Source organism: Quercus lobata, chromosome 9, assembly GCF_001633185.2.
Source record: "Quercus lobata isolate SW786 chromosome 9, ValleyOak3.0 Primary Assembly, whole genome shotgun sequence".
Lineage (NCBI taxonomy): Eukaryota > Viridiplantae > Streptophyta > Magnoliopsida > Fagales > Fagaceae > Quercus > Quercus lobata.
The window spans coordinates 38,231,480-38,256,703 of record NC_044912.1 but is presented as its reverse complement, the minus strand read 5'-3'; the positions used below and the strand labels follow the sequence as shown (position 1 = coordinate 38,256,703).

The 25,224-nt window shown below is 36.4% G+C and overlaps 1 protein-coding gene and 1 non-coding gene across 3 annotated transcripts; one reads left to right on the top strand and one right to left on the bottom strand.

The window, feature by feature from the left end:
- Nucleotides 1-7,671: 7,671 nt before the first annotated feature.
- On the bottom strand, nucleotides 7,672-19,362 carry LOC115959605 (autophagy-related protein 9). Of its 2 annotated transcripts, XM_031078049.1 has the most exons (11): nucleotides 19,062-19,362; nucleotides 18,532-18,603; nucleotides 15,491-16,167; nucleotides 15,026-15,346; nucleotides 14,448-14,670; nucleotides 12,637-12,819; nucleotides 12,310-12,516; nucleotides 9,709-9,786; nucleotides 9,553-9,623; nucleotides 9,316-9,426; nucleotides 7,672-8,777 (listed from the first exon to the last, which is right to left on the bottom strand). In XM_031078049.1, exons 3-11 carry the CDS (start codon nucleotides 16,069-16,071, stop codon nucleotides 7,967-7,969), a joined length of 2,586 nt encoding a protein of 861 aa, XP_030933909.1. In that variant the 5' UTR covers nucleotides 16,072-16,167; nucleotides 18,532-18,603; nucleotides 19,062-19,362; the 3' UTR covers nucleotides 7,672-7,966. The 2 variants fall into 2 exon arrangements, with proteins under 2 accessions (XP_030933909.1, XP_030933910.1); XM_031078050.1 differs by lacking the exon at nucleotides 18,532-18,603.
- Nucleotides 16,609-16,681, top strand: TRNAA-AGC. Its single transcript has one exon. It is a non-coding gene; the product is annotated as a tRNA-Ala (tRNA).
- Nucleotides 19,363-25,224: the final 5,862 nt, after the last annotated feature.

The window sequence follows — 25,224 nt, the reverse complement described above, 5'->3', positions numbered from 1 at the left end:
ATTAAATTGGGATATCTAGCAAATTCTTGGTGTGCTCGTCCCATGTGATATATTGACCTCTACAGGATCAGCAAGGGTGACAAAATGTGACTTCCTTTAGCCTTTCCCATTGATAATATTACTATTATTTATCTGGACAGGTTTAATACATTTGTAGTCCGATAACGTTGCCCATAAATCATTTTACTCTTTGAAGTTTGAAATTTGTGATTTTTGTCTGTTAACTTTATTTAAAATTTATTATAGTCCTTTAATTTTGAAGTTGGTCATAAAAAATTGGTAAGGTCACAATTTGAGACCCAAGTCTTAAGTGTATGGGGTCTTGGTCCAAAAGGCCCAATACAATGAATTTGTAAAGAATGTGTCAAAGAACTAGATTCTAATAAATTGGACAACGGCTAGTGTTGAATTGCATGGCGTTCAAACATGAACCAAGGATGCTGATATCAATAAATTTTTTTCTGAGGAGGTTAAATGTGGATATAATGATCACTCTCGAATATGAGAATGGTTTAGGTTTCTTTTCTCTCTCCCTTTTCTGATCCCTCCCCATGAAAGGGTCCTTCACCTTATATATCCTCCTTTGAATAATCTTCACCCTCCATTTGTTGATCATCCGAAACCCTACTTGAGTGTTTGTCCCATCAAACACCCTCTCTAGCTCTCTATGAGTTGCAGTAGTCAAGATAACACTGTTCAGAGGTCTTCTCCACATAAATGCGGCCAAAAAAGTAGCTGCAGTGCATTTAATGTGGTGGTGACAGCCTTCTCTTAGATATTTTCAGGTTTTCTTCCTTCTAATGTGTCCGCGAAGTACATCTACGTCATTGAAGCTTCTTGGAAGATCACTTTAATTGCTGGATTATATATTTTGAACCCTATTCATTAAGTCCGAGGAGGATGTACTCCTCGGACGACCCTTCATTTTCTCTGTGCTGATGGGACCTGGTCCGGGAATATCTCATAATTATTTGCTTCTCCTTAGACCCATTTGTGTCCTCGAATAAAGCCCAAGGCCCAATATACGATCCTGGGCCCTTGCCCCTACAATAGTCCTCAAAACTTTGATTTTTCTTCCGTCCGAAGAGAAAAGTGAGGTTTTGATTTTCTAAGAGCTAATATCATTTGAATTTGTTGACCGCACATGTGAAAGTTCTGTTTTTTGTGCATTATGATTACACCTGACGCTTCGCAGCCCACGAAGTGTCATTAATTGCTCCAAGCGGTGTGTTGTCCCCTTGATCCATCGGTGAAGCTTAGATCCAACGGTTGAGCCTCTTCTTGGAAATTTGAGCAGGATAACTCTCACTCATTTCCACTCCCTATATAAAGCCTTGAGGGAACTTATCTTCCCTTTACTTTACCAATCTTTATGCTCTCTAGTGATCTCCAGAGCTCTAACTCATAGAATTCTCTAAACTGCAAAGCTTTTGAAACCTTTTTTTTTTTTTAGATCTCTTCGAAAGTCTTTTAAAAACAACAGAGATAAACACACTTATTCCCGTAAGTTCTTGTTCTTTTATATTCTCCCTTTTAATCTCAGCCATCCTCCTCGGCCTTCTTTCTGCGTCATTTCCGCTCGTTCAAATGGGTAGATTTAAGTATTTGGTAGATTCCCCTGCTAGCATGGAAAGCTTTAGGGCCAGGTACCATATCCCCCCAGGAGTAGGTCTACAGTATTGTCCCCCAGATAGTGTACTTATAGATAGAAAAGAGGGTAAAGTTGTTATTCCAATAATCGTCTTTATAGAGGGAGGAATGACACTTCCTATGGGTAGAATAACTAGGGGCTATCTGCTCAATCATAGGTTATGTCCACATCAATGTGTAGCCAATATGTTTAGGGTCTTAGGATGTGTAGATGCGTTAAACGACCAAATGAACCTTGATCTTACATGGCACGATGTTGCCCATCTGTACGAGTGTCACTCCCTTTCAGGAGGATATTACCTCAAATCTCGATCCAATGAGGTGAGGTTGATATCCTGCCTCCCAAAGTCCAACAAAGGCATAAAGGACGATTACCTAGTTGTTTCTGGGGGATGGCATGACGGTCTTCACTACCTAGTTAGGGCTGGAATACCAGGTTGGGTACCCTAAGACCGGGTCTCTCGGCTGAGACCTTAGTTTTCTGAGCTCTCTCTATTCATTTTTGATAGTCCGCCTCCTCGGATAATGTTCATTGTTGGTTTAACAATGTTTGCCTTCTCGGGTGTTTTTGCAGATAAAAAGCACGTTTCTCCGAAGCTTAGCTTTGTAAACGTCTCCGGGCTCAACTTTTTGCTGAGATCAAAGATATTCGTGAGTGAGGATAATCAACTGCGAGCCGCTCACCTAATCCTAGGTTACAAACCTTTATCGCGCATCTACAAGGACGCAGGCCAAGCGCTAAGAGCAGGTAACCCCCGCCTTGCTAGGATAGACATTTCGAAATTGAGGTTCCTTGCCAGGCAAGATCTACCTCCCATGGTATTACCTGCTAAACAAAATCCTCCGCAATTTGCAATACCGCTCTAACAAGTTCCACTCGCAGCTGTAGCAGCAACGGAAGGGATAGCCTCCTTCTTACACTTGTCACTTAAGAAGGAGATAGACAGATTCCATTTTGCTGAGGAGGAGAGAACTCCCGAGAGGCCTGTAAAGATTTTGGACTTCGAGACCGAGTCCGATAGGCTTTCTACAGCTCATTAGCCAGGACAGACCGTTGCTTTCGTTGAAACAAGCTTCGAGGAAGCAGAGGTTATGAATCTTAAGAAGAGGCCGAGCTTAAGGGGTTTGATCGCTAACAAGGGTAAGGGAGCAACTCCACCTAAAGCTCCTAAAACCCAAACCTCTACCAACCTTCCTCTTCCCCCTCCTCCTCCTCCTGTTGATCAAGGTCCGCGAGTCAATCCTGACCCGAAAAAGAAAAGACCACCTCAGGAGTTGGAAGAGGGAGAGATGCCTCTACAGAGGGGCACGAAGCAACAAAAAACGAAAGACCCTCGAGACAAGAGGTTGAAGTCTGTGGAGAGCTGAGACGACATTGAGATACGCCGTCAACAGTGCATGTAGGCTCCCATGATAGAGATGGACGGGGCCCCTATTCCCTATGATTCCACGATAAGGGAATCCAGTAGGGGGCACTCCATGTACTTGGCCCAAGCCTTAGAGCAGCCCCTCCTCCTTCCAAAGGATATGAATGCCCTTAGGTGGATGAGGCAGCCTGACCTGTTTATGTCTCTAAAAAGAGACCTCGCGATGGTGAGTACAGTTTCGTCTGCATTTCAATTCATTTCCCTTTTCCATTCACATATATTCTTTAGGTGTAATCCTCTTGTTGTTTTATGCAGGTCACTCAACAAGTCTTTGTGGCCGAAGAATGCGTTAGAAACACCCATAATAAATCCAAGGCCGAGTCTAATTTCCGTCGCGAGGTGGAGAAGGCGCTCAGGTCTGTCAAGGAGGAGAAGACCCAGCTGGCCAAGAAGCTCAAAACCTCCGAGCACGAATGTCTAAGCACCATGGTAAGGCTTAAGACTGCCAAGACTCAGGCTGAGGACTAGCGCAAGCTTCTCTTCACCACGGAGCTGAATCTGGCCACGGAAAAGGCTACGGTTCTGAGCGTAAAGGCCGAGCTGGAAAAGGCTAAGGCAAAGGCCCAGGCGGTCAAGGAAGTTGCTAAGGCCGCAGAGATAGCCGCCTATGAGCCGGGGATGCTCGAGACAGAGCAGAGGTTGGCTGAAGAAGTGGCTGAAGTGTGTAAGGACTACTGCACTGTGACCTGGAACGAGGCCCTTAACAGTGCAGGGGTCCCGGTAGACTCTGAGCTGAGAAGGGCGAAGAGAGTATATTTCCCAGAACACATCAGGGAGATCCCAATCGACCCTTCCTCAGCTGCTTTGCCCTTACCTTCTCTTGAGCAGGTCCCCAGCGCTCAGGATCCTACCATTGACGTTGGGACCTCTACTGGAGCAGATATGGGTAAAAAGGGCCTTCCTCCAGCCAATGATGTTCCGTCCGAGGATACCCTCACTATTAGGGACGTGATCTCTTAGGTTAAGGTAGCCGAGAAGCCTACAGATGGGGATGCCCAGTCCAAGACTACCACTACCAAGGAGGATCCCCACCCAAAAGAAAAAGTAGTTGTAGGATTTTACTTTTCTTGTTTTTTCTTCCCGAGATTTTGTAGCTAGTAATATATTTTGAAGTTAATGAATGAACCTTTCCTTTTATTCTCCGAATCTTTATTTTTGCACTCTTAGAATTTATCATTATTATTGTAGACGAGTTTAAACTGTTGTTGCTTTATTTCCAAAATAGCTTATCGACAAGTTATTATTGACATTCCTACAAATCTATCTATGTATTAGCAATAGAGAGTTGCTATCCCAAGGCTTTCAACCTTCCGTGTGTTGTCACCTCCTATTTTACTACCAGCGGACACAAAGGTTAGTACCTTCATAAGCTCAAAAACTGGTGAATGGGAAGTTACTTTGCTTGACAAACTCTTCCTTCCAATTGATGTCAATTCCATCCGTGGCATCCCCCTAAGCCACCACAAACCGAGAGATCGTATAGTTTGGGCCTACACACCTAAAGGAAGCTTCACAGTTGCTTGCTCACTCCCAAGTGCAGGAGATCATAGCAATATAATTCTCGAAGTACCGAAGTCAAATCACAAGGAGCGAGGTAAATTCAAAGACAATATAATTAAATAACAATTTGGGTGAAGAAGAAAAGTACTTTTGCTAAGTGATTGTTAACAAGAATAATAATAAAAACTAATTTAAATCAATAATGTAAATACAAGGGCATCGGGATGTTTCCCTATATCGATATGAAATTCTTTATGATCTAAGAAATTATATATTTCATAATTTATTGTTCTTATACAATTAAATACTTGTGATTTAGTTGAACTGAGACAATTCAAAAACACATAATAACCTATATTAATAATGCGGTTTGAAAAATTTTCAAAAAAACTCATTCACTTTAAAACCTGATTATCTCTATTTGAAATTATTAAAAATTCATCTAAACAATAAGAAAAACATGATTGAACTTATTGAAAGCATGAAAGAACTAATACATCAAAAGAAATCTAATTGAACAATCAAATAAGTTGTTGATAAAATCCTAGAAAGAATCACATTGAATATTCATACTATATAGAAGAAACATAACCCCTAACCCTAACAAAGAGTTTAGGCTGCCATTAGAGAAAGGAAAATACAAGGTTTTCTCTCAAAAATTCGTCCTGTTCAGCCTCCATTCAAAACCCTAACGTATAAGTGTCCAAAGAAAATAAAACTTTTACTATTTTAAATTTCGTTCAGGTTTACAGCAGTAAATTGTGAGTTAATTTTGGCCTTCAAAATTTGAGAATTTCGAAAAACTCAAAACTGGAAAGTTGTAGATATTTAATTCACGACTGCAACCCATCTGGCCTTGTGTCAATTGGATTTTTGAGGAGAGAGATATGCCCAAAATACTGATCAGTACTCAAATCTGATTTTTCCTTTTCAGATTCTGCCTCTTTGATTTCTTTTCCTATTTGAAACTTCCAAACATGGTAGACAACCCAAGCACTCCGACTGCACCTCTTTAGACATTTAAGCATGGTTTTTTAGCTCCTCTTTAATTCTAGTTTGGCCTCCATTCTCTTATAGACTCTTGTAAACTCATCTTTTTCATACGATTTCCTGAAAGTTGAAAATTACACGTAATGAATGATATCTTATTCAAGAAATTATGTAAAGATAAATAATAGGGACCAATGCAAATCATAACTTAATTATAAAAATTAAGCATATTAATAAGGAGATAACGCTCACATAAATATATAACAAGTATACATTTTAAGGCATTATCAATAGTCAATAGCGCGTACAAGGTGGCACTATCTAGGACCCAAAGCTTGCCTGCTACGGAGACTTCTCATGGGACAAACCAGAATAGCTTCTGAAGAAGGATCTGGAACCTTCATGTCCCAAACAAAATCAAGATTTTTACCTGGCGTGCTTGCCAGAATATCCTCCCTACAAGAGCCAACCTCTGCCACCGACATGTCCTGGATATATAACCCTACCTGGTCTAGCCCCAGAGACCACTAGTCACCTTTTCTGGGATTGCACCGTAGCACAAGACACTTGGAAGGCCTCGGATATACCTTTCGATGGACACGGCGTCTACTACAGGGACTTCATGGATCTTCTTTGGCACTTGATCTTCACGCAACACATGGGGATTGAGCCACCAGAACTCACCGTTATGACTGCATGGGGTATCTGGTTTAACAGAAACAAAACAGGAATGGGTGCCACTTGCCAAACTTCTCACGAAATAATGGCAAAAGCTCCGTTCCTGCTCATGGAGTATCAAGAAGCCCATCTTCGGCCCACACAGTTCAAGGATGCCGAAGCCAAGGCTCTGGATGAAGCATCTATCTTTGCATGGGACGTAGGGGTCAAAGATGTCATCTTTGAAACTAACTCAAGCCTGTCTCACATGCTCTTGCCACCCCCACGGATGCCCAGACTTCTATCCCCCACATCGTCACTGGGACACGCTTTCGACTCCAAGATTTTTGTTCTTTTGAGTGCTCACATGTGAGTAGACAAGCCAACAAACCAGCACATATTTTGGCAGTCTATGCTAAAGATATTGATTTTTTTGTAACAGAGATGGAGGAATGTCCACCTTTCATTGAATCACTTGTAGTACGCTATGTTATTATCTTCTTTTGAATAAAATTCACGTATTTCTCATCAAAAAAAAAAAAAAAAACTAGACCAAGGTTTCACCCAAGGGTTCCACCTTGTGTTAACCATAATCTTCGCCTCATTCTCTATCACCACCATCACCATAGCCGATTATCACCAAGTATCTAAACTAAACTCATAACACACTCATCTTTACTGTATTTGTCAAAACCCTGTTTATAAGCTCACAATCAAAACCATATCACCATAAAAATCTAGAAAATCAGAAATGGGATCAACCACCATCATGCCCACCTCTTGTAAAGTTATAATCCATCAAACCAAAACATTGCCATCTATTTCCAACACTTTAGCTATGGGGATTGATTGTAACAAAATCAAAGTCTCCCCCATCTCTTTCTTTGCTAATAACCTTTTCAATCAAGATTGTCCTTTACTTTTCTAAAGAAGGGTCGTGAATGAATAGCTCACTGTTGTAACAGAAGTAACAACTCGCAAGAAAGATCTATGAAAGCTATAAAAGTAAAAGAACAAAGTATATATTGGTTCAAAATTCAAATAAACTCACAGACTTCAAATACGGAACAAAGAGAGTAATTCAGCCTACCAAATCAACCTTGACAATGTGAAATTGAACTCACCATTTGAAAACTGCCATAGAACGCCAATATGTTTCAACAAAGAAGGAAAAACAGAAGGATTATATATATATAGACACACACCAAGCATTTTCTATAAATACCATAATAAGCTAATTGCCTCTGGTATTCTCACTCTTAAATTCATTCTTAGGATTTTCCTCCCATAGTTTGACTCCTACGAACTCTACATCTATAATTATAGAATACCAAACAATTTCTGAAAGCAAAGCTATCCTCAAACTTAATACTGCCCTCACAAATTACAATCAGGTAAAACACCCATTTTCTCGTGCACAAGGACAGACATCAATAGGTGCTCAAAATGCCCAGGAACCACACTATTAAATTCATATACGGGTTAAAATATAACCCAATGTAGTCTATTAGAATAATTTGTTTATAGTTTTTTACAATTTTGGAAGGATTCTGGTGACACTTTGGAACTAGTTAACCTTCCAGATCAACCTTGAGGCCTATTCAGAAACTAACCCCATAATGAATTTATATACAACAAAGAATACATAGTTTCCTTTACACAACCAAAAGAGATATCACCATCAGTGTAATGGAAACCCATGTGCATTCCAATTATTAGAACCTTAGGAGGGAACAAACAGATCACCCGATGCTTGTGTCTGGATTTATTCTTGGAGTTTCCGGAGGTCTACTATATATATCATCAAAATGAAGATTGAATTCTCCTGCCTCTAAGTCATCCATATAAGTGGTTCGGGATAATTTGTTATCATCCCTCCAGTGCAAGTTCTCATGATCGTTTGAGCTTCTTTCTGACAAATTATCATAATAATTAGCTGGAGTGTGCTGATTGAAATCCGGAGGCTCCAGAAAACTTGTTTGGGGCTGTGTTCCGTGTGGACCACTTCTATCCCACCAATGGCTCCTTGTAGGGTTTACCAAATTGCTAGAATCATGATGCCGTAGTACACTATCCCGGAAGAAAGGAGATGATGTAGAAGCCCTCAGATGAGATTGAGTTCGATCCCCAAACTGGTCACCCCAGTATTCTGCATACCTCGGTTCATTTGGAGTCAAGTTGGATGGCATCCAATAATCTCCAGGATGTTGCTCAGTAGCTTCAAAAGGTTCTAGTGGACCATCTCTGGAGTTACCAGTCACGTGGTTAGGTTGTGAGGTATAATACCAATCAAGAAGATACGGATGATTCTTTTGATCTGCATCAATTAGCCACAGCGGACTCAACCTATAGCCATTTCCAGGACTATTATGTGGAAAGTTGGCTCTGTCTCCATGGCCTCTAAAAATGGGGCTCCCTCGCCACATTCTTGAAGGAGAATATGCCTGTCTATTTCCCTGCCCTTGCAGCCTTTGCTCCCTGAAAGTTCTAAGATTTGACAGGAACTGGTTTCCCAGGGCATTTGGTTCCCACGAAGGGTAGCTACTCTGAAAGCTGCAACCAGGACAGGAAGAGTGAAAAATGAGCAGGAGTAGGAAATAATAACTTGAAAACATAACTTGAAAACTGCATTGTCACTCAACAATGCACCATGATAACCACAACTTCATAAATTACACATGGAAGTGACTGCTGCTACATTCCAACGTCTAGCTTACTATCATAACCATTCCCCCACTCATCATCTTCCTTCATGCTATGATTAATTGGGTTTCTGATTCTTTTTTTTTTTTTTTTTACTTACCAAAAAATAAATCATAAAACCCAATTAATCATAGACATGAAATTTTGGATTCTCTAGTTCAAAACCGAGGAAGAAAAGGAAATGGAGATAGAGATGAAAGAAGGAATCATAGTTACAGCAGTACTGGGGCTTGCAGCGTTGCTCAGGTTTAATCTCATTTGTCAAATTTATATTTAAAAGGGAAGGGAGAAAGAGAGAGGGTTAAAAAGACAGTGACAACTGCACAGAGAATATTCTTGGCTTTTTTATCAATCCAACAGAGAAACATAGATACGTATACGATCATACCTCAAAAATGATTTCTCCATCTTCCCTTGGGAACTCCTCTCAGTGCGAGGTGCATTGTATGGTGAACCATAATTGCTATTGCCATGCTTTTGAAAGTCAAAGACGCTGAAACTGTCAAAAGATCAGGAAAGAGAAAGAAAAGCGTATCTTGTCAATGTTGAGAACCAAAAAAATAAAAGATAAATAAAGCCTCAAGGTCGTTAGTGCCAAAATGCCAAATCAAAACAGAGGAACAACCTGCAGACATGACCAACACCTTCAACATTCACTGTAAAATCTGTAATGAACTGCAATATGTCATCCACACGCTGCAACATATATATGCAGAACAAGTCAGTTCAAAAACTAACATTAATGGTGCAGAAGTAAAATGATATAAGGAACTGAGACAACCTTTGGGACCACAAACATTAGTAGATATGGAGTGAGGAAAATTGAGGCCATCTCCTCAAGTAGCATAATTATAGTGTACTGCATCAGAGAGAGGGAGGGAGTTTCATGAGTACAGAAATAGTTAAAAATCCTTTTTTCTAATAAACAATGAATATTATCTTTGGTTTGCCAACTTGAAGCTCATAAAATCTTATTCTTCTTTTTCTTTTTTCTTTTTTCAATCCATCCAGGAATCATAATTTCTGAGAAAGGCAATGATGGCTCCAACCAGAGGGCCCCTGGTTCTGTAAAAGGAAATAAGGAGTTGCAGAACTTAGTCTCTTCTGTTAGTTATGATGCTTGGTTGTTATTGGGTAGTCCGGGAGTATACTCCCTCCCTCTCACATAGAGGTGAGTCCCACCTAGCATGAAACCCACCCCTATGTGAGAGGGAGGGAGTATACTCCCGGACTACCCACTAATTTTCCTATAATGCTCAGATGGAGCAGGGCAGTGGCAGAGAGGAAAATAAAAAGATTTCTGGTTTGTTGCTTTGTCCAAAATGAAGCTGAAGATGATTCTACAAAATGTTAAAGGGGTACATAATACAGAACAAAGATTAGTGGTGAAAAATATGTTAAGGAATGGAAGGAGGACGTGGTTTGTCTTCAAGAAACCAATAGTGAGAAATTTCCATGGGACTCACCCCTATGTGAGAGGGAGGGAGTATACTCCCGGAGTATCCAACAATTTTCCTATAATGCTCAGATTATGCAGGGCAGCGGCAGAGGGGAAAATAAAAAAATTTCTGGTTTGTTGCTTTGTCCAAAATGAAGCTGAAGATGATTCTACAAAATGTTAAAGAGGTAAATAATACAGAACAAAGATTGGTGGTGAAAAATATGTTAAGGAATGGAAGAAGGACATGGTTTGTCTTCAAGAAACCAATAGTGAGAAATTTCCAAGAATATGGTTAGAAGTTTGTGGAGGGGTCCTTATATGGATTGGGTAAATTGTGAAGCCAATGTGACTACAGGCAGCACTCCTTTAATGTGGGATTGAAAGGTTGTGGAGAAGATAAAGTTCTGATAGGGAATTTTTCAGTGCTTTGCTTGTTCAAAATGTTGACAATTATTTAGTTTGGGTATTAGGTGGGGTGCATTGCCCAAATAATGATTAAGTGAGAACTGGTTTGTGGGAAGAAATGCAAAAAAGGTAAAGATAGATGGAGGGTGCAGTGGTGCCGAACAAGGGACTTTAAAGTGATGCAGTTTCTTGGTGAGAGATTTGCTGTGACAAATTTAAAGTAGCTATGGTAGAATTTTCAGATTTTTCACTTGAAGGTGACTCATATACTTGGTCAAATAACCAAGATCAGCCTTCATGTCTCACGTAAACAGATTCTTAGCTTCTGTTGGATGGGAAGAACAATTTTCAGATGATGTACAACTTCTTCCTACACCTGTTTCTAATCATTCCCTGATCCTCCTTTGATTGTGGAGGACTGAAAAGGGGTAAGAGCAAATTTAGGTTCAAAAATATGTGGCCCAAGGAGGGTTTCATGGAAAATGTTCAAAAATGATGGAATAACTATGAAGTTCAAGGACAGCCAAGCTTTGTGTCAGCCAAGAAGTTGAAAGCCCCTCAAAGAGGATTTGAAGATTTGGAACGAAGAAATGCTTAGGGATCAGAATATAAAGGGCTTTTGACCAATTAGCTTGATTGTGGAGGACTTTTGATCGATTCTAGATTTGGTATTTATCATTAATGAGAGTCTAGATGGCAGATTATAGTCATATTTCTGGTGGCATTTGCAAGCTTGACAGAGAAGAAATATGATCAGGTAAACTGGTATTGCCACATTTATTTGGTAGGTTGATAGATTCAGATTTGGTCAGACTTTTTGCCAGGATGTGGTAGCTGATTCGCCCTAGCATCCCAAGGAATGGAGTCGTACACCTTGCAAATATCTAACTTGGCACAAAACTTAGGAGCTCCTTTGTCTCTCTGTGAAAGTTACGGACCAGTTCGTGAGCCAGAAGAATGTTTTCGCTGATATTCCTCTGCCTTTAATGAGGTATCTTTACCGCCTCCTGTGAAGAGTGAAAACCCCCCTCTTTTGGAGAGATGGAAGAAATGGGTTTTCTTGCACATCTAAGTTAGACTTCCCATATCAGTGAAAGTCACTCCATCTGTTTTAATTATTTCAAAAGTTTTAAGGGCAGAGGCCACGGGATCTATCATCACCTATGTTCTTTTTTTTGGGGGGGGGAGGTGTGATTACTTTAAGTTTTTTAGAAGAGCTGTTGACTGTTGAGGGCAAGCTCCTAGCAGGAATTTAGGTTGGTGACGGAACCAAAGGTAAAATGATGATATCACACATATTGTTTGAGGACGACACTATCCTTTTTTGTGATGATTATGCTGGACAACTTCTTAACATTATATCAATTATCCTTTAGAATGTAATTCTTTTGAGGAATTCTATACATATTGCTTAAATGTATTGCCTTCTTCTTCATCTAATAAATTATTATTTACCACCGCTGGGGGATTTTTTTTTTTTTTGGTTGTGGGGGGGGGGTTGAGGAAGAAGTATAAGAAAGAGATAAGCATGACTACCTTGAATAGGGTTTCAAACTCCATGCGGACCTTCTCAGTATTTTCTTTGCTACGCCATCTCCTTGGCATATAATGTGTATGTTGGACCACCATAGACATTTCTCCCTCAGGATCATGGACTAGAAGCTCATCTGTAACAGCAGACCGGCTTATAGCTGTAATAGCTCCAAAAACAGCAGCATACCAAATCAAGTTGCGACCAAATATCTGCATGTTTAAAAGAGAGACAAAAATGAACAAATAAATAAATAATAACAGCTATGATTATCAAAATTTTAACATAAGGTCTATTACACCATCAAAGTAAAAGATGTAAGAATTTAGTACATGGCCCTCTAGCAGCGACTCCTCCAGAAATGCAATGATTATCAAAATTGCAGCAAAGCCGCCAGATACAAAGGAGATGAACTTTGCAATAATAGAAATAATAGGAGAAGGAAATTGCTTGAGATAATTAGATGCATGCTCTACACTGCTGCTATTGATTCGGTGTTTGAACAAATGGTCCACCTGTTACATGTACAAAAAAGAAAAAAAAGATAGTAATCACTTAAATAGTGCAAAAACAAAAAGTGATACACATTAAATACGATAATCATATGTTAGCAATGACAACCAGGGCAACAAGAAGAACGTGTTGCAAAACCTAAACATCAGAATATCTCAAACACGTGCAGTGAACTTAATATCGACTGCTGGAGAGCCAAGTATATCGCTTATCATTAAGAAGGAAGATTCCCACTACGTGATAAAGAGAAATTTCAACAACAAAGAAAAGAATTAGAGAGTATACATATTGTGGAAAGTTTAAGTGTGTTGATGCATCTGCCACTGATCAACCCTCCATGATGCATGAAGTGGAAAGCTTGTTACAATGATGCTCTCCATGGATTAAGACAGTGATATTGTTTGCAAAACTTTTTCACCCATTGATTTATCATTCTAGACAAATTTTATGATATGGAGGAACACAAAACTTCTCTGTTCATAGTATTAACAAAGGTTCTTCTAGCATTGGTACAAGTGCAAGAGTTTTAAATTCTTATCCATATACACTTCAAAAGCAAGGTAAAGTTTCTCCAACCAAGAGAGAATGATGCAAGAAGCATAAAGACTTTTTTTTTTTAATTTTGTTTCACTTAAATTTAGTAGTCAACTTTTTTTTTTTCTTCTATTGGTCCATTGAATTTTATTTGTTAATTAGGTTATTATTATTATATTTTATGTTTTAATTAATTTCTTAAAATCAAGGTTATTTTCGTAAATCAATGATTTGAATTTGACCCAAGTAAATAGGATTAAAGTTTAGTCGTAGTAGTCAATATAAGCATGCGATTGTACCCTAATACAGAGAATTTTGCTTGAGTAACAAATATGTTTGTTGGAAATTTTTGCTTCAATAGCTTAATACTGATTCCAAGCAACCCAAAGCAAAAAATTCACAATTTTTGTTTCTCTCACTTGATAATAATTCAAAGCAAGCCTAAGTGTTGATTCTTAAGTGTATTTTTATTTTTCTATTCTTGTGTTTATTCTCGAATTCCTTGAGAATTGAGAATTGAGAATTTTTTCCTGCATCACCTTTGGTAAATTCTGGTATAAGAGCTTGATGTTTCAACATTACAAGTCAGTCAAGTGAGCCTGCATATATCCTATAAATTATCCTCATAATTCCCATTGTGACCTCTGTTTTTAATTTAACTGTCATCCCTGACCCTGTGCCACCTGGTCAGACTAATGGAACCCACATGATAGGCATCCGAACTTCCTATACAGAAAATTTTGCCTAAGAATTCTCTTTGAAAGCTTTGCAGCATGATACAGTCAGTACAAGTCACAATTTCTAGCAAAAAAAAAATCACACAGATTCTCTAAACAAATAATTAAAAAAAAAAAACAACAAAGCTGTGGTAATGATTAGAGTTTTATTATTTGAATCACTATTCATTCCCATCATTGTAGCATTCTTTTCTTTGGTTAAAGGATAAGATTCTAATGTCATTCACATAAAAAAGTTGCTGTCAATAAAAGATGTAATAGACAGACAAAGATAACAAGCATACTGAATCATACCCATATTTTAAGCACAGGTAAAATTTTGGATGATCTTGATAAAAGAGCAATAAAATAATAATTACCTCATTGTATTGCCTAAAAAGCCACTTTGACAAAGTAGACCACCTTCGAGATAATGCAATGCTTGGATGATGATAGAACTGTTCAGCATGCCGCAGGAAGAGAAACACTAACATGAATATGGCAATAAATGGAGAAAGAAGAAGCATTGCAAGCCCAACAACCTTCAGCCTTCTCTTTAGTGTCATAGGATTAGATATAAAGTCCCTTTTCACACAGAAGTTTCTGCAGAAAGAGAACATTCAAATTATGGAATCATCATAGATCATGGAAAGCATAGAGGATCATCAGCATTCTGTCATGCACCTTTTCAAATGAAGCCACCAGATAAATTTAGCAACTTTTACAATTAATGCATGATGCATCAGACTGGTTGAATAATTTAAAAAAATATATTGTAATATGTTTCCAAAAAAGAGAGGGAAAACTGTTTTCCTTGCACTCATTGCAGAAGTTAACAAGGTAGATCATGCTGAATATGTAAGTATGAAATTGAATATACACATCTCATGTGAATATATGTTCAAGACTTTTATCAAAGTCAGTTATTCATGCTTTATATGCAACATATGTTACATACCGATCAAACATGCTCTGCAGGATGCACCAATTTAAGGCCCACTCAAGGGTCTTTGTCAGTATCAAACGATGTTGTCTTCCATCTGAGCCAATTTTGACCATTGGCCCAACACCAGGAACCCACTGGGAGACTGGGAATGCAAGCACCCCCTTGTTGAGCATTCCAATCAAGTAGTTCTCCTTGCGCATCAATCGCATCACAATATCATGAGCAGAGAGATCCTTAACCACACAAAGCTGCTGTGAACTTTGCAGTCGAACAACCTTTTCAAGAATTGTTGCCCATGGCATTGTTTTAATTTCATCGTCCGTAACATGGAGACTGCAAGAAGAGAATTACCTTGCTTATTGTAATGTAATGATGAAGTTAACAAAAAACCAAAAACAAAGACAGTTTAGGCAAAAGACAAAAGAATGCTTTTAAGCCATTCAATGTTTATATAGATAAAATTATTCTCAGTCTTACTTGTTGTAATAAAAGTGACGAATCCCCAGAGTGTCCTTCAATTGAGCAAAAAACCTCAAAAAACAAAAGATCCAATAAATGGATAATAACCCTAAATATCCAACAATGATAGCTCTGGTGAGTGTTAGAGGGGTTAATGGGTGTTGATGAAGAGCTTCCTTAACAAGATCACAGGGCTTATTTTTAGATTCAATGGCATCCATCCCACACTTCGCATTCCAAAGAAAATTCCAATCAACTACTAATAAGAAGAATCCAGAGTAAACAATGACAAAGGCTAGCATTAGAAGCTCAAATATCCATTTTATAATGATTGACCGAAGCCCTTTCTGAGAATAGTAGCTGTAAAGCCTTTCAAAGAACAGGTCCAAATCAGCAATCGGTTCCACATTCAAACTCTCACCATAAAGAAGCCCCGAAGGGCTCTCACTTCCAGGACTTGGTGGTACCCTTCCATAGTCAGACAATTCAATTTCAGGAGGCACATCCTTAAGCAAGCTTTCTGCCAAAGATGATTCACCACGCCGTTTCCATTTGAATATACTGAGAGGATTTGCACCGTTTGGCCCACTGAACATCATTCACAAAGACTGACAGTAGGCAAATAGAGCCTGTCCATTCCCCGAACCAATTAAAACTATTAAGGAAATTTTCTGTAAAGAATGCCAAATTAGCCCCTGTGATCATGAATTAAAATCATTTACATGTCAGCAAAAACTAAGAAAACTAGTAACAACAATACCAGGAAGATCCACAATAAACATGCACTAAAATCAGTTGATAAAATCAGTCAAATGATGGTAATCCATAATAATTAGATGACAAATTCATCCCAAATTATGTCTAAATCGTGAAGAATTTAGTTACTTTGGATAACAACCAAAATTTATAAACTTCACAAGACACAGGAAGAAAAATCTAAGCCATTGAACTTGTATATATATGTTACATAGAACTCAGGAAAGTCAATGGTATTAACCTGGCACTTGTAATAAGAATTAGAATATTGCATTTCTTTTTCTTTTGCATAAGAATCATAAGATGTAATTTTAATCATAAGATATAATTTTAACACCTTTAAGATAGAGGAAGGGAGAGATGGTAGGGAAGAACTTAAAGGAGATGTAGCTCAGATGGTAGAGCGCTCACTTAGCATGCAAGAGGTACGGGGATCAATACCCCGCATCTCCATTTATAATGACAAGTTATCTTTTACCTATCCAAATATATATATATATATATATATATACACACACACCAAGGCCTGCCTGTAATTATGATGGATATATGACCCTAACTTATCAAATTTAATAACAAAAGGAAAGGAAGCGACGCATGGCTGTTTTTTCTTATTTGTGAGTCACAAGATATATTTCTTTCTTTTTTTTCTTTTGAGCTGTGTTAGAAATCCTAATCTACCCCCTATCTACCCTATAATGCTTCCCCTTAGATTGAACCCGTAATCCCCCACTCCCCTGAGCCAATGAGCTCTTACTCAATTGACACCAAATAAGGTGGAGGGTGAGGCCATGGATTCAAGACCCACTTAGATGTTTGTGTAAGATACCAATAAAATTAAATTTTAAAAAGAAAGGAAAAAAAAAAAAAAAAAAAGTCACAATATAACATAAGAGAGGCCATCTTTTCACCATAAAGAGCAATAAAAGGATTCAGGATACAACAAGGCAACCTATAAGCAATCTAGAATATAGCATGCATTTTAGATACCTAATCTCACAAAGTATCTCACAACCTTTAGAAGCTGATAAAGACTTGTATTATAATAAAAAGGATAAGGAGACACATTGAAGCATAAGCCATTGAACTACCAGTAATTAATAGTATGTATGACTAACACAAAAGCAAAGAATGCACGTGTCAGAAAAAAATATATATAAAGAGGGGAAAATCATATATATCTGGCTGCATCGTATCAAAAGGTTCATATTCTAAAAAAATGCAATGCTGAGGAACATTTGTAGTAGATCTTTAGTATAATAGACCTTTTTTCTTTTTTATAGGAAAATGTAATTCAGTGGATACCTTTTCATTAAGTGTAGTTCTTTATCAAAGATCGTATCCCAAATTGGTACTAATCTTGGACAAAAATAAGCATCCAAAATTCAACAAAACCTTATTTAGCGCCACTAACAAATTGGATTTCCTCTACCAATCCGGCAAACGTAGCAATACAAAGATGTAAATTAAGGGTAAGTTTGTTCATCAAGAGAACAGGAAATATACTAAAATTAAAGTTAAGTAATACGAAAGAGTGATGCCTTCTAATTTATTCTATGAGACAATACACAGCATCTTTCCGAGTTAGATTTGGTTTACCACAAAGGAGCAAATACAATATCTCCATGAAGAGAGAAAGAAAGGCAAGAAACTGCTATAATGTCATGCCCAAAAAGGGTGAGGATCTGGAGATAGATGAATTCCAAAATAGAATTGCAATGTATACTTCCCAAAACATGCAGCCAGTCAAATTAAATAAAATAAAATAAAAAGATGCTTTCACACGAGTTCCCATTCAGCTCTATATCATTAGTAGCCCTTAGGCTCACTGGAACAATTTATCAATGCAGAAGGGATTTCTTCATTGGAAGTTGGAACACAGGTTCACAGCTAGTACATCATATTACCATTACAAGCACTTCAATCCGCAGCCCAAATAGAAACATATATGATTTTATTATGCTTGAAGAATGCTAGTCTTAACTTCTTAATTTAAAATATCAGTATATGAAACACATAACCTTACATCATTACCTAACTGTCCCTAAACCGACCCCCACTAACTGAAAAAAAAAAAAAAATCCTTTTGATACTATGACTGCACAGGACGTAACAAGGCAAAGTGAAAATATGGCATCCTTATGAAACAGAATGAAGTCCAAATACTAAGAACAAGCTAATATTTGAACAGGCACATTAACATGATAAATTGAAACACACTACATTTCACCAAACTTTTGTGTGGAAGAAATTTATAAGAACTAAGAAGCATATTAAAAAAATAATAATAATAATTCACTAACCAGTTGATATAAACTAGACAATGCAAAGACTCAAAGTTGAGTTTTGCAGAAAGGCCAATTCAATCAGAACCTCTACAAAAAATAAAATCAGTTATAGAGTTAGAACCCAAGCGAAATATAGAAATAAAACAGAACCCAGATAATCTTTTAGCATATAAATAAACATATATACCAATTCCCAATTGGGTAATCACAGGAAAGTACAAAAATTACAACTTTTCTACAACAACATACCAACATAATCCAAAAACTAGACCAATCTTACTCTATGATTGTTTCCTTGACACTTTTTAAGCGCAATTAGCTAGAAAGGAGCTGGGTTTTGTAACTAGGAGCCAAACAGAAATACACATATAAATGTAAAATTACAAAAAGCACTTCAAAGTTCAAACCCATAAAAAATAAAAATAAAAAACCACGAATTTTCAGAGATAAAGTTAACAGTTATAATATTAGATTGCACAACATGATAGGTTAAAAGAACCGCACAACAAGTATAACTAAATTTGCTGCAGAAAACAAAAAATTACCTGAGACCCACGAAAGAATAAGAGTAACCAGACCAAGAGAGCAACAAATAAAGGAGATTAAGTGAATTTAAACGGTACCCAGAAAAGAATTTGGTGCAAAAACAACGAAAATCAATGAATTTCAGAGGTTGATTTGAGAAAGACGAAGCAACAAGGTATTGATTCAAGCAGAGGAGAAACCGAAGAGAGAGAGAAGAGGAGAGGTTTGTTTGGTTGCGTGGAAGAAAGAGGAATTTTGTTGAATTTTTTTTTTTTTTTTTTTAAATGATGAGAAACATGGAGTCCCGGTGTGCGTGTGTGTGTTTTGTCTTTTTTTATGTGCTTTCGTTTGGGTCTCTCTTTCGGTGTTTGTGTTGAGAAAGGAGACGTGAAGTTGGGGTAAATACTAACACATTTTACATGGTACATACTCCCAAGACACTCTTTCAAATAAAAATAAAACACAACAAAATAAGAACTCTTTAAAGTTCTTATCAAAAAAGAAAAGAACTCTTTAAAGTTTAAACTACCTCAATCTTTTCTTTTCTTTATCTCCTTTTAGCTTTTATTAAGGTTTCTCCAAAACCAAAAACAAAATAGCTTTTATTAAGGAAATAAAACTATAAAAAAAATAAATAAATTTCTGATTTACATTCCATATAAGTGTCTAATTTGGCCATCTGTCTATATGGTCTTTCATCCTACATTCTTTTCCTATTATTTGTGAGTTTCACGAGTCTTTTATTTATTTTATTTAGTTTTTATCTTTTAAATTTAAAAATGTTCGAGATGTAAGGATAGTAGCATATCATAATTATTTTTTAAAAAATAGTTTGAGAACAGTTACATCTACAACATTTTCACAACAAATATGAAATGACAAGTTATTATTAATTATAAGTTAAACTTACAATTAAAATTACTTTTTTTACCTACCAATATCTGCTAGTAACAACATGTCATTTAGTATTTGATGTGAAAATATTGTGAACATAACATTTTTCTTTAAATTTTATCTACCGTATTTTCAATAAATAAAAAAATTCAGTAAAAAGCTAAATAAATTGTTTCAAAACAAACACTAAAATGAAAGCTTTTCCCAAGAAAAAAATTAAATGTTGTACTTGTGTTTGGTCGAATTTTTAATCTTTTTCCATAATGAAATATTTTTAAAAATATTTGTATTAAGATTTATTTTCATCAATTTATTTTATTTAACAAACAAGATGGATAAAAATATAATGTCCTGAAATGATGGAATTTTATTTTTAAAACTTGTTGTGGAGGCCCAAGGACCGAGGAATGGATCATTGAGCTGTTATCATTATTATTAAGGCATCATAAGCCCGAAGAGGGAATCCACTCGAGGAGGAGTAGAGACAAAGGACTTTTGGGAGATTCAATTGGGAAGGACAAGGTGTGGAGAGAGAATCATGGAGGGTAAGGGAAGTTTCCAATGAGAAGTAGCTTACTGCCTCTGCATTAAATGGTTCGCAACAACTTTATCAGCTGCATTGATGAGGAAATGACCTGAACAGTGGAGTTCACAGCTAAGCAGCTCCTTTTACCACCTTCATCAGAAGTTTAAGAGGGCAGGTGTTATGATGAGAATTTGGATAAGTGGAGATGAGGGGCTAAGATGTGATATGCTGAGAAGTATACAAGGGAAGGGAAATTCCAGATGAGAGGGATCCAAAAAAGAAGTATCGGAGAGGGAGGAATTAGAACAAAAACATTAAGAGAAGAACGTGAACAGAGTATCATTCTGTGTAAGAATTGCCTCCTCGGGCAAGCTTGTGATAAGCCTTGTATACACATCAACTTTGATTTGTAGCTATTCTCCCCTATTTTTGTCCTCGGGCTAAGCCCCCTCCTTTTTTGTTTAACCCACTCTTTTACAAATATCTATTGATTTGAGCCTAGTTAAATTGCACCATCCTCACTATTCTAAGTGGGCTTGGGCTGTTTGATGTTTGTATCCTTACACTTGTATATGGTTGTAAATGTATATATATCAACTAATTGTGGTGATTTATTATGAGTTGTGACAATAATTTTCTTTTTCTGTAATCTTTTTTAAAATTGTAAATTAATTAATTCAAGGTCAAATTAAATAAGTTCCCAAAAAGAAAAAGAAAAAAAGTCCAACTAATTAGCAATTTAGCCTCATTGTTTATTAAAATCTGAATAATGTTATAGATACAAACTATTTTACAAACTGCTGATGTGGTGAGTGATTATTGATAAATAAAAAAGCGATATTAATAGTGAATCTAGATGAAAATCAGTAAAAAGTTGATCACATCAATATTTTGTAAAAATATTGTATCTTAATACAATATTGTCATATGTGTTCATAAAAAGTTTAAAGTTTTTAGGTAAATAATAATAATAATTAATGAGATTAAAAATGGGCCCTGTCGGCTCCTCATGTCCATATTTATCTCCTTCTCAAAAACAAAAAAGAGTCCATAGTTATTCGGAATTTGGGTCAGTTGGGCCGTAGTGATATTTTCTGCTAACCGCACTCGAATACATTTTTCTGGACCTCAAGTTGTTATAACTTCTTTCTCAAAAAAAAAAAAAAAAAAAAGTTTGTTATAACTTCATTTGGGTCCGTATATTTTTAAACTTCTTGTCATCTTAGATTTTTTTTTTTTTCATCTTGTTACAAATCCCAGTCAAACCTACTCTACTCATAAACTTGATCATCGGATTAAAATATTGTAACACCCTTGTAATAAGTTAATCACAATTTTCACCTATATAGTTTGTTACTTTCTTCTCCTATAATACAACAACAATAAAAGTATAGTCCCAAAATTTATGGAGTCCGCTATAAAACCTCAACTGATTGGTTAGAGATGGTCATATTTTTTTGAGAAGTGCTACGTCCACAATATTTTCACAACAAATCACATATGGTAAGTCGTTATTGAGTCAAATTTAAATTCACAACTTAAATTACTTTTTTGCCAATCTATAACAACCTATCACTTAAATTACTTTTTTCTTCTATTTTATTTTATCTGAAATTTTACTCTCTGTTATTTCCTTAATTGACATATCTTTTTTTTACTACTTTTACCAATATTATTTCGTGTTATCCTCTACTTTTTTTTCTTTTCTTCTCCCATAATAATTGGTTAAAAGGTGATGTAGTGGTTTAAAGACTGTTTAGATGTGTATGTAACTTATCAACAAATAAAAAAGTTAAAATTTAAATTGGTACAAAACCTTAGGTAACCTAAGTGCACTTTGACATAACTTAGAAATTAAATATTATTTTAAGAAGCATGTTGACCATTTACTTAAGTAAAACTTGGATCCAAGGAATTTAAGTAGGTATAATTAGCATTCTGAGTTAAATATATATATATATATATTTATATATATATATATATATATATTTTTGGATAAATTCGATAGTTACAATAAAGGAGAGGATGGAGGCTGGAATCTTAGATTTTTTCATTGGAAATATTAAGGTGTGTCAATCAATTAAGCTATAAGGCTCTTGCCGAGTCAAATAAATAAGTGAAATTACTAATTGAGTAGACTATTTTTTTTATGGACCAAAAAACCTAACTCTTACTCTTTTAAACATAACATTTTGTGTGGGTTCCAGTTAACTTAACTGGTAAAGTCTCTAATGGTTGAATAAGAGATCCGGGGTTCAATCCCCGCCTACACCAAAAACCGATTGGTGTCTTAGTTTGATGATAAAAAATTATTATCAAGAGTGAACGTCATAGGTTGAAATTCTCTCAAAAAGCATGACACTTTTTCTAATCTCCTCCTTTTCATTAAGCGACCACTCCCCCCAACCTCCTTCTTAGGCCTTGTCAATGGGCCGGGTCGGGCTGGCCCGACCCGTTTTTACTTGACCCATGGATCTAATGGGCTGGGCTTAACGGGCTGTTGACTAGTCAATGGGTTGGGTCGGGCCGGGCTAGATGAAAAAACCCTAGCCCATGGTCTTATCCATGGGCAATGCCCATTTGGGCTTTAGAGGGCCGGGCTAGTGAGGTAGGTTTAATGGGCTACCCATGGGCATTTTTATCAGGTCTTCAATGGGGTTATAAAAATTTAACCAAAAAAATTATAATTATATATTATTACAAACTATCAAATTGAACAATTAAATCTACTAAAAAGATTCTATTAAAAAAAAAATACTAAGACATACCTCTTAAAAAGGTACTAAAATAAGATTAATTAACTTTTATTGATAAGAATAAATAAGTACATTGAATTAAATATCAACTCTTAAAGGAAATATTTGAAGAATAAAATATCAATTCTTAAAGGAAATATATGAATAATCCAATATCAACTCATTAAGGAAAGAATTTCTTCCAACCAACGGTAAGCCTTTTTTTTTTTTTTTTAAGGAATTTCTTCTATAATTGTGACTTATAAGGAAAGAATTGGAATTTATCAAAGGAAAGAATGACTTTCTTTCCAGAGGCACAGAGGTAGGGCAACAGTCATATTAGTAACTTTATTTTAAAATCAAAGCTACTAGACTAATACCAAAATATATATTTATTATGCATATTGTATCACAATCATTCCAAGTATTTAGTGGTTAGGTGTGTGGTCTTAAAGTTTTTATAATGTCTAAAGTTCAATCCCTCACCCACCCAACCCCCAAATTATTTTGTTATAAATTTTGGGCAATGAGTCAGGCTAACGGGTTGGGCTACTAGGCTGGGCTAACGGGCCGGCCCACCGGGCGCCCATGGTAAAGAAACCAACCCATAACCTGTTCCATTGGGCTACTAGGCTGCCCACGGACTTCAATATTACCGGGCTGGGCTGCCCATTAGCCTGGTGGGCTAGCGGGCTACTGGGCCAGCCCATGGGTCATGGGCTATTTGATGACCCTTACTCCTTCTCTTTCTTCCTCCTCTCCCAAGAGTTGTCTTCTTAATTTCTAGTTTTGGGTCCAATTCCCCAAGTTTGCTACACCTAGTGGTGATTAATAAAAATTTAGGAGGAAAGAGCTCCTAATATTTGATCAAGCAAGGTTGAAGTCTAATTCAGTATTTGACATGTATCTTTATTTATTTATTGGAAGACATGTGTCCAGCATTCTTCAAACACTTTTTCATTCATTTTGTTTGGGTGTGTGTAATTCTAGTATTCCACACACAAGATAATTACAGAAAGGAATAACTAAGAAACTTTTGGTCCTTGATGTGGATGGCAATATCTTTAGACTGGGAATCACGAAGGTAGAGATTTGACTATGTAGAGAGAGAAATTTTGGTAAGTATTGATCACACCAAACCAAAGTAATTGTAAACTATAAGGGTACATTTGGTAAACTGTAATAGGCACTGTAATATAATAGTTATTTCAAGGTTTAACTATTCGGTAGTTTGGTTATGTTTTTATTATAGGGAATAGTCATTCCTTATGAATAGCTATGGGTGGCAATTTGTGTTCGCTAGTCGGGTTTGTACTGTGTCGAGCCATGAGTACTCGGCTATATGGATTGACCCAAACCCAACCTGTTTAGTAAACGTGTCAAGAGTCCTTAACCCTAACCCAACTCGACATGTTTAACCTATTTAATTAACAAGTCATGTAAAATTTAATACAAATGACCTGTTTAATAACCTGTTTGATTAATAGGTCATACTTGACCTGAATAACCTATTATCAATTTCTATATATCTAAAATTAAAATACAATTACAATCATAAATATAATAATAAACATATAATTACAACAAAAAATTAAACAATAATAACAAAATTTAGTACCTTTATAACCTAAACGGGTCAAACGGGTTTACATGTTGAACACAAACACGACCCATTTATTAAACGGGTTAGCCATGCCAACTAGAATATGACCCGAACCCATTTAATCTCAACTCATGACCTATTTATAAATGGGTTAGTCGTGTCGGGTTTGCGAGTCGTGTCGAATTTTGCCATCCCTCAGAATAGCTATTCTTTAAAATGAGGAATAACTAAAAGGGTTGTAATAGTTATTCCTTAGTAGATGTAATAGTTTCTTAAATTAATATATTTTCAAATAAACAAACTTTCCATATGTATATAACAACTATGAAAATAAAAAATATCCAAAAAATAACCAATATCTCTCTCAAGTTTAAAAAAATATTGTTTTTTAGAAAATATAATTGTATGAGTAAGATATTTCCTAA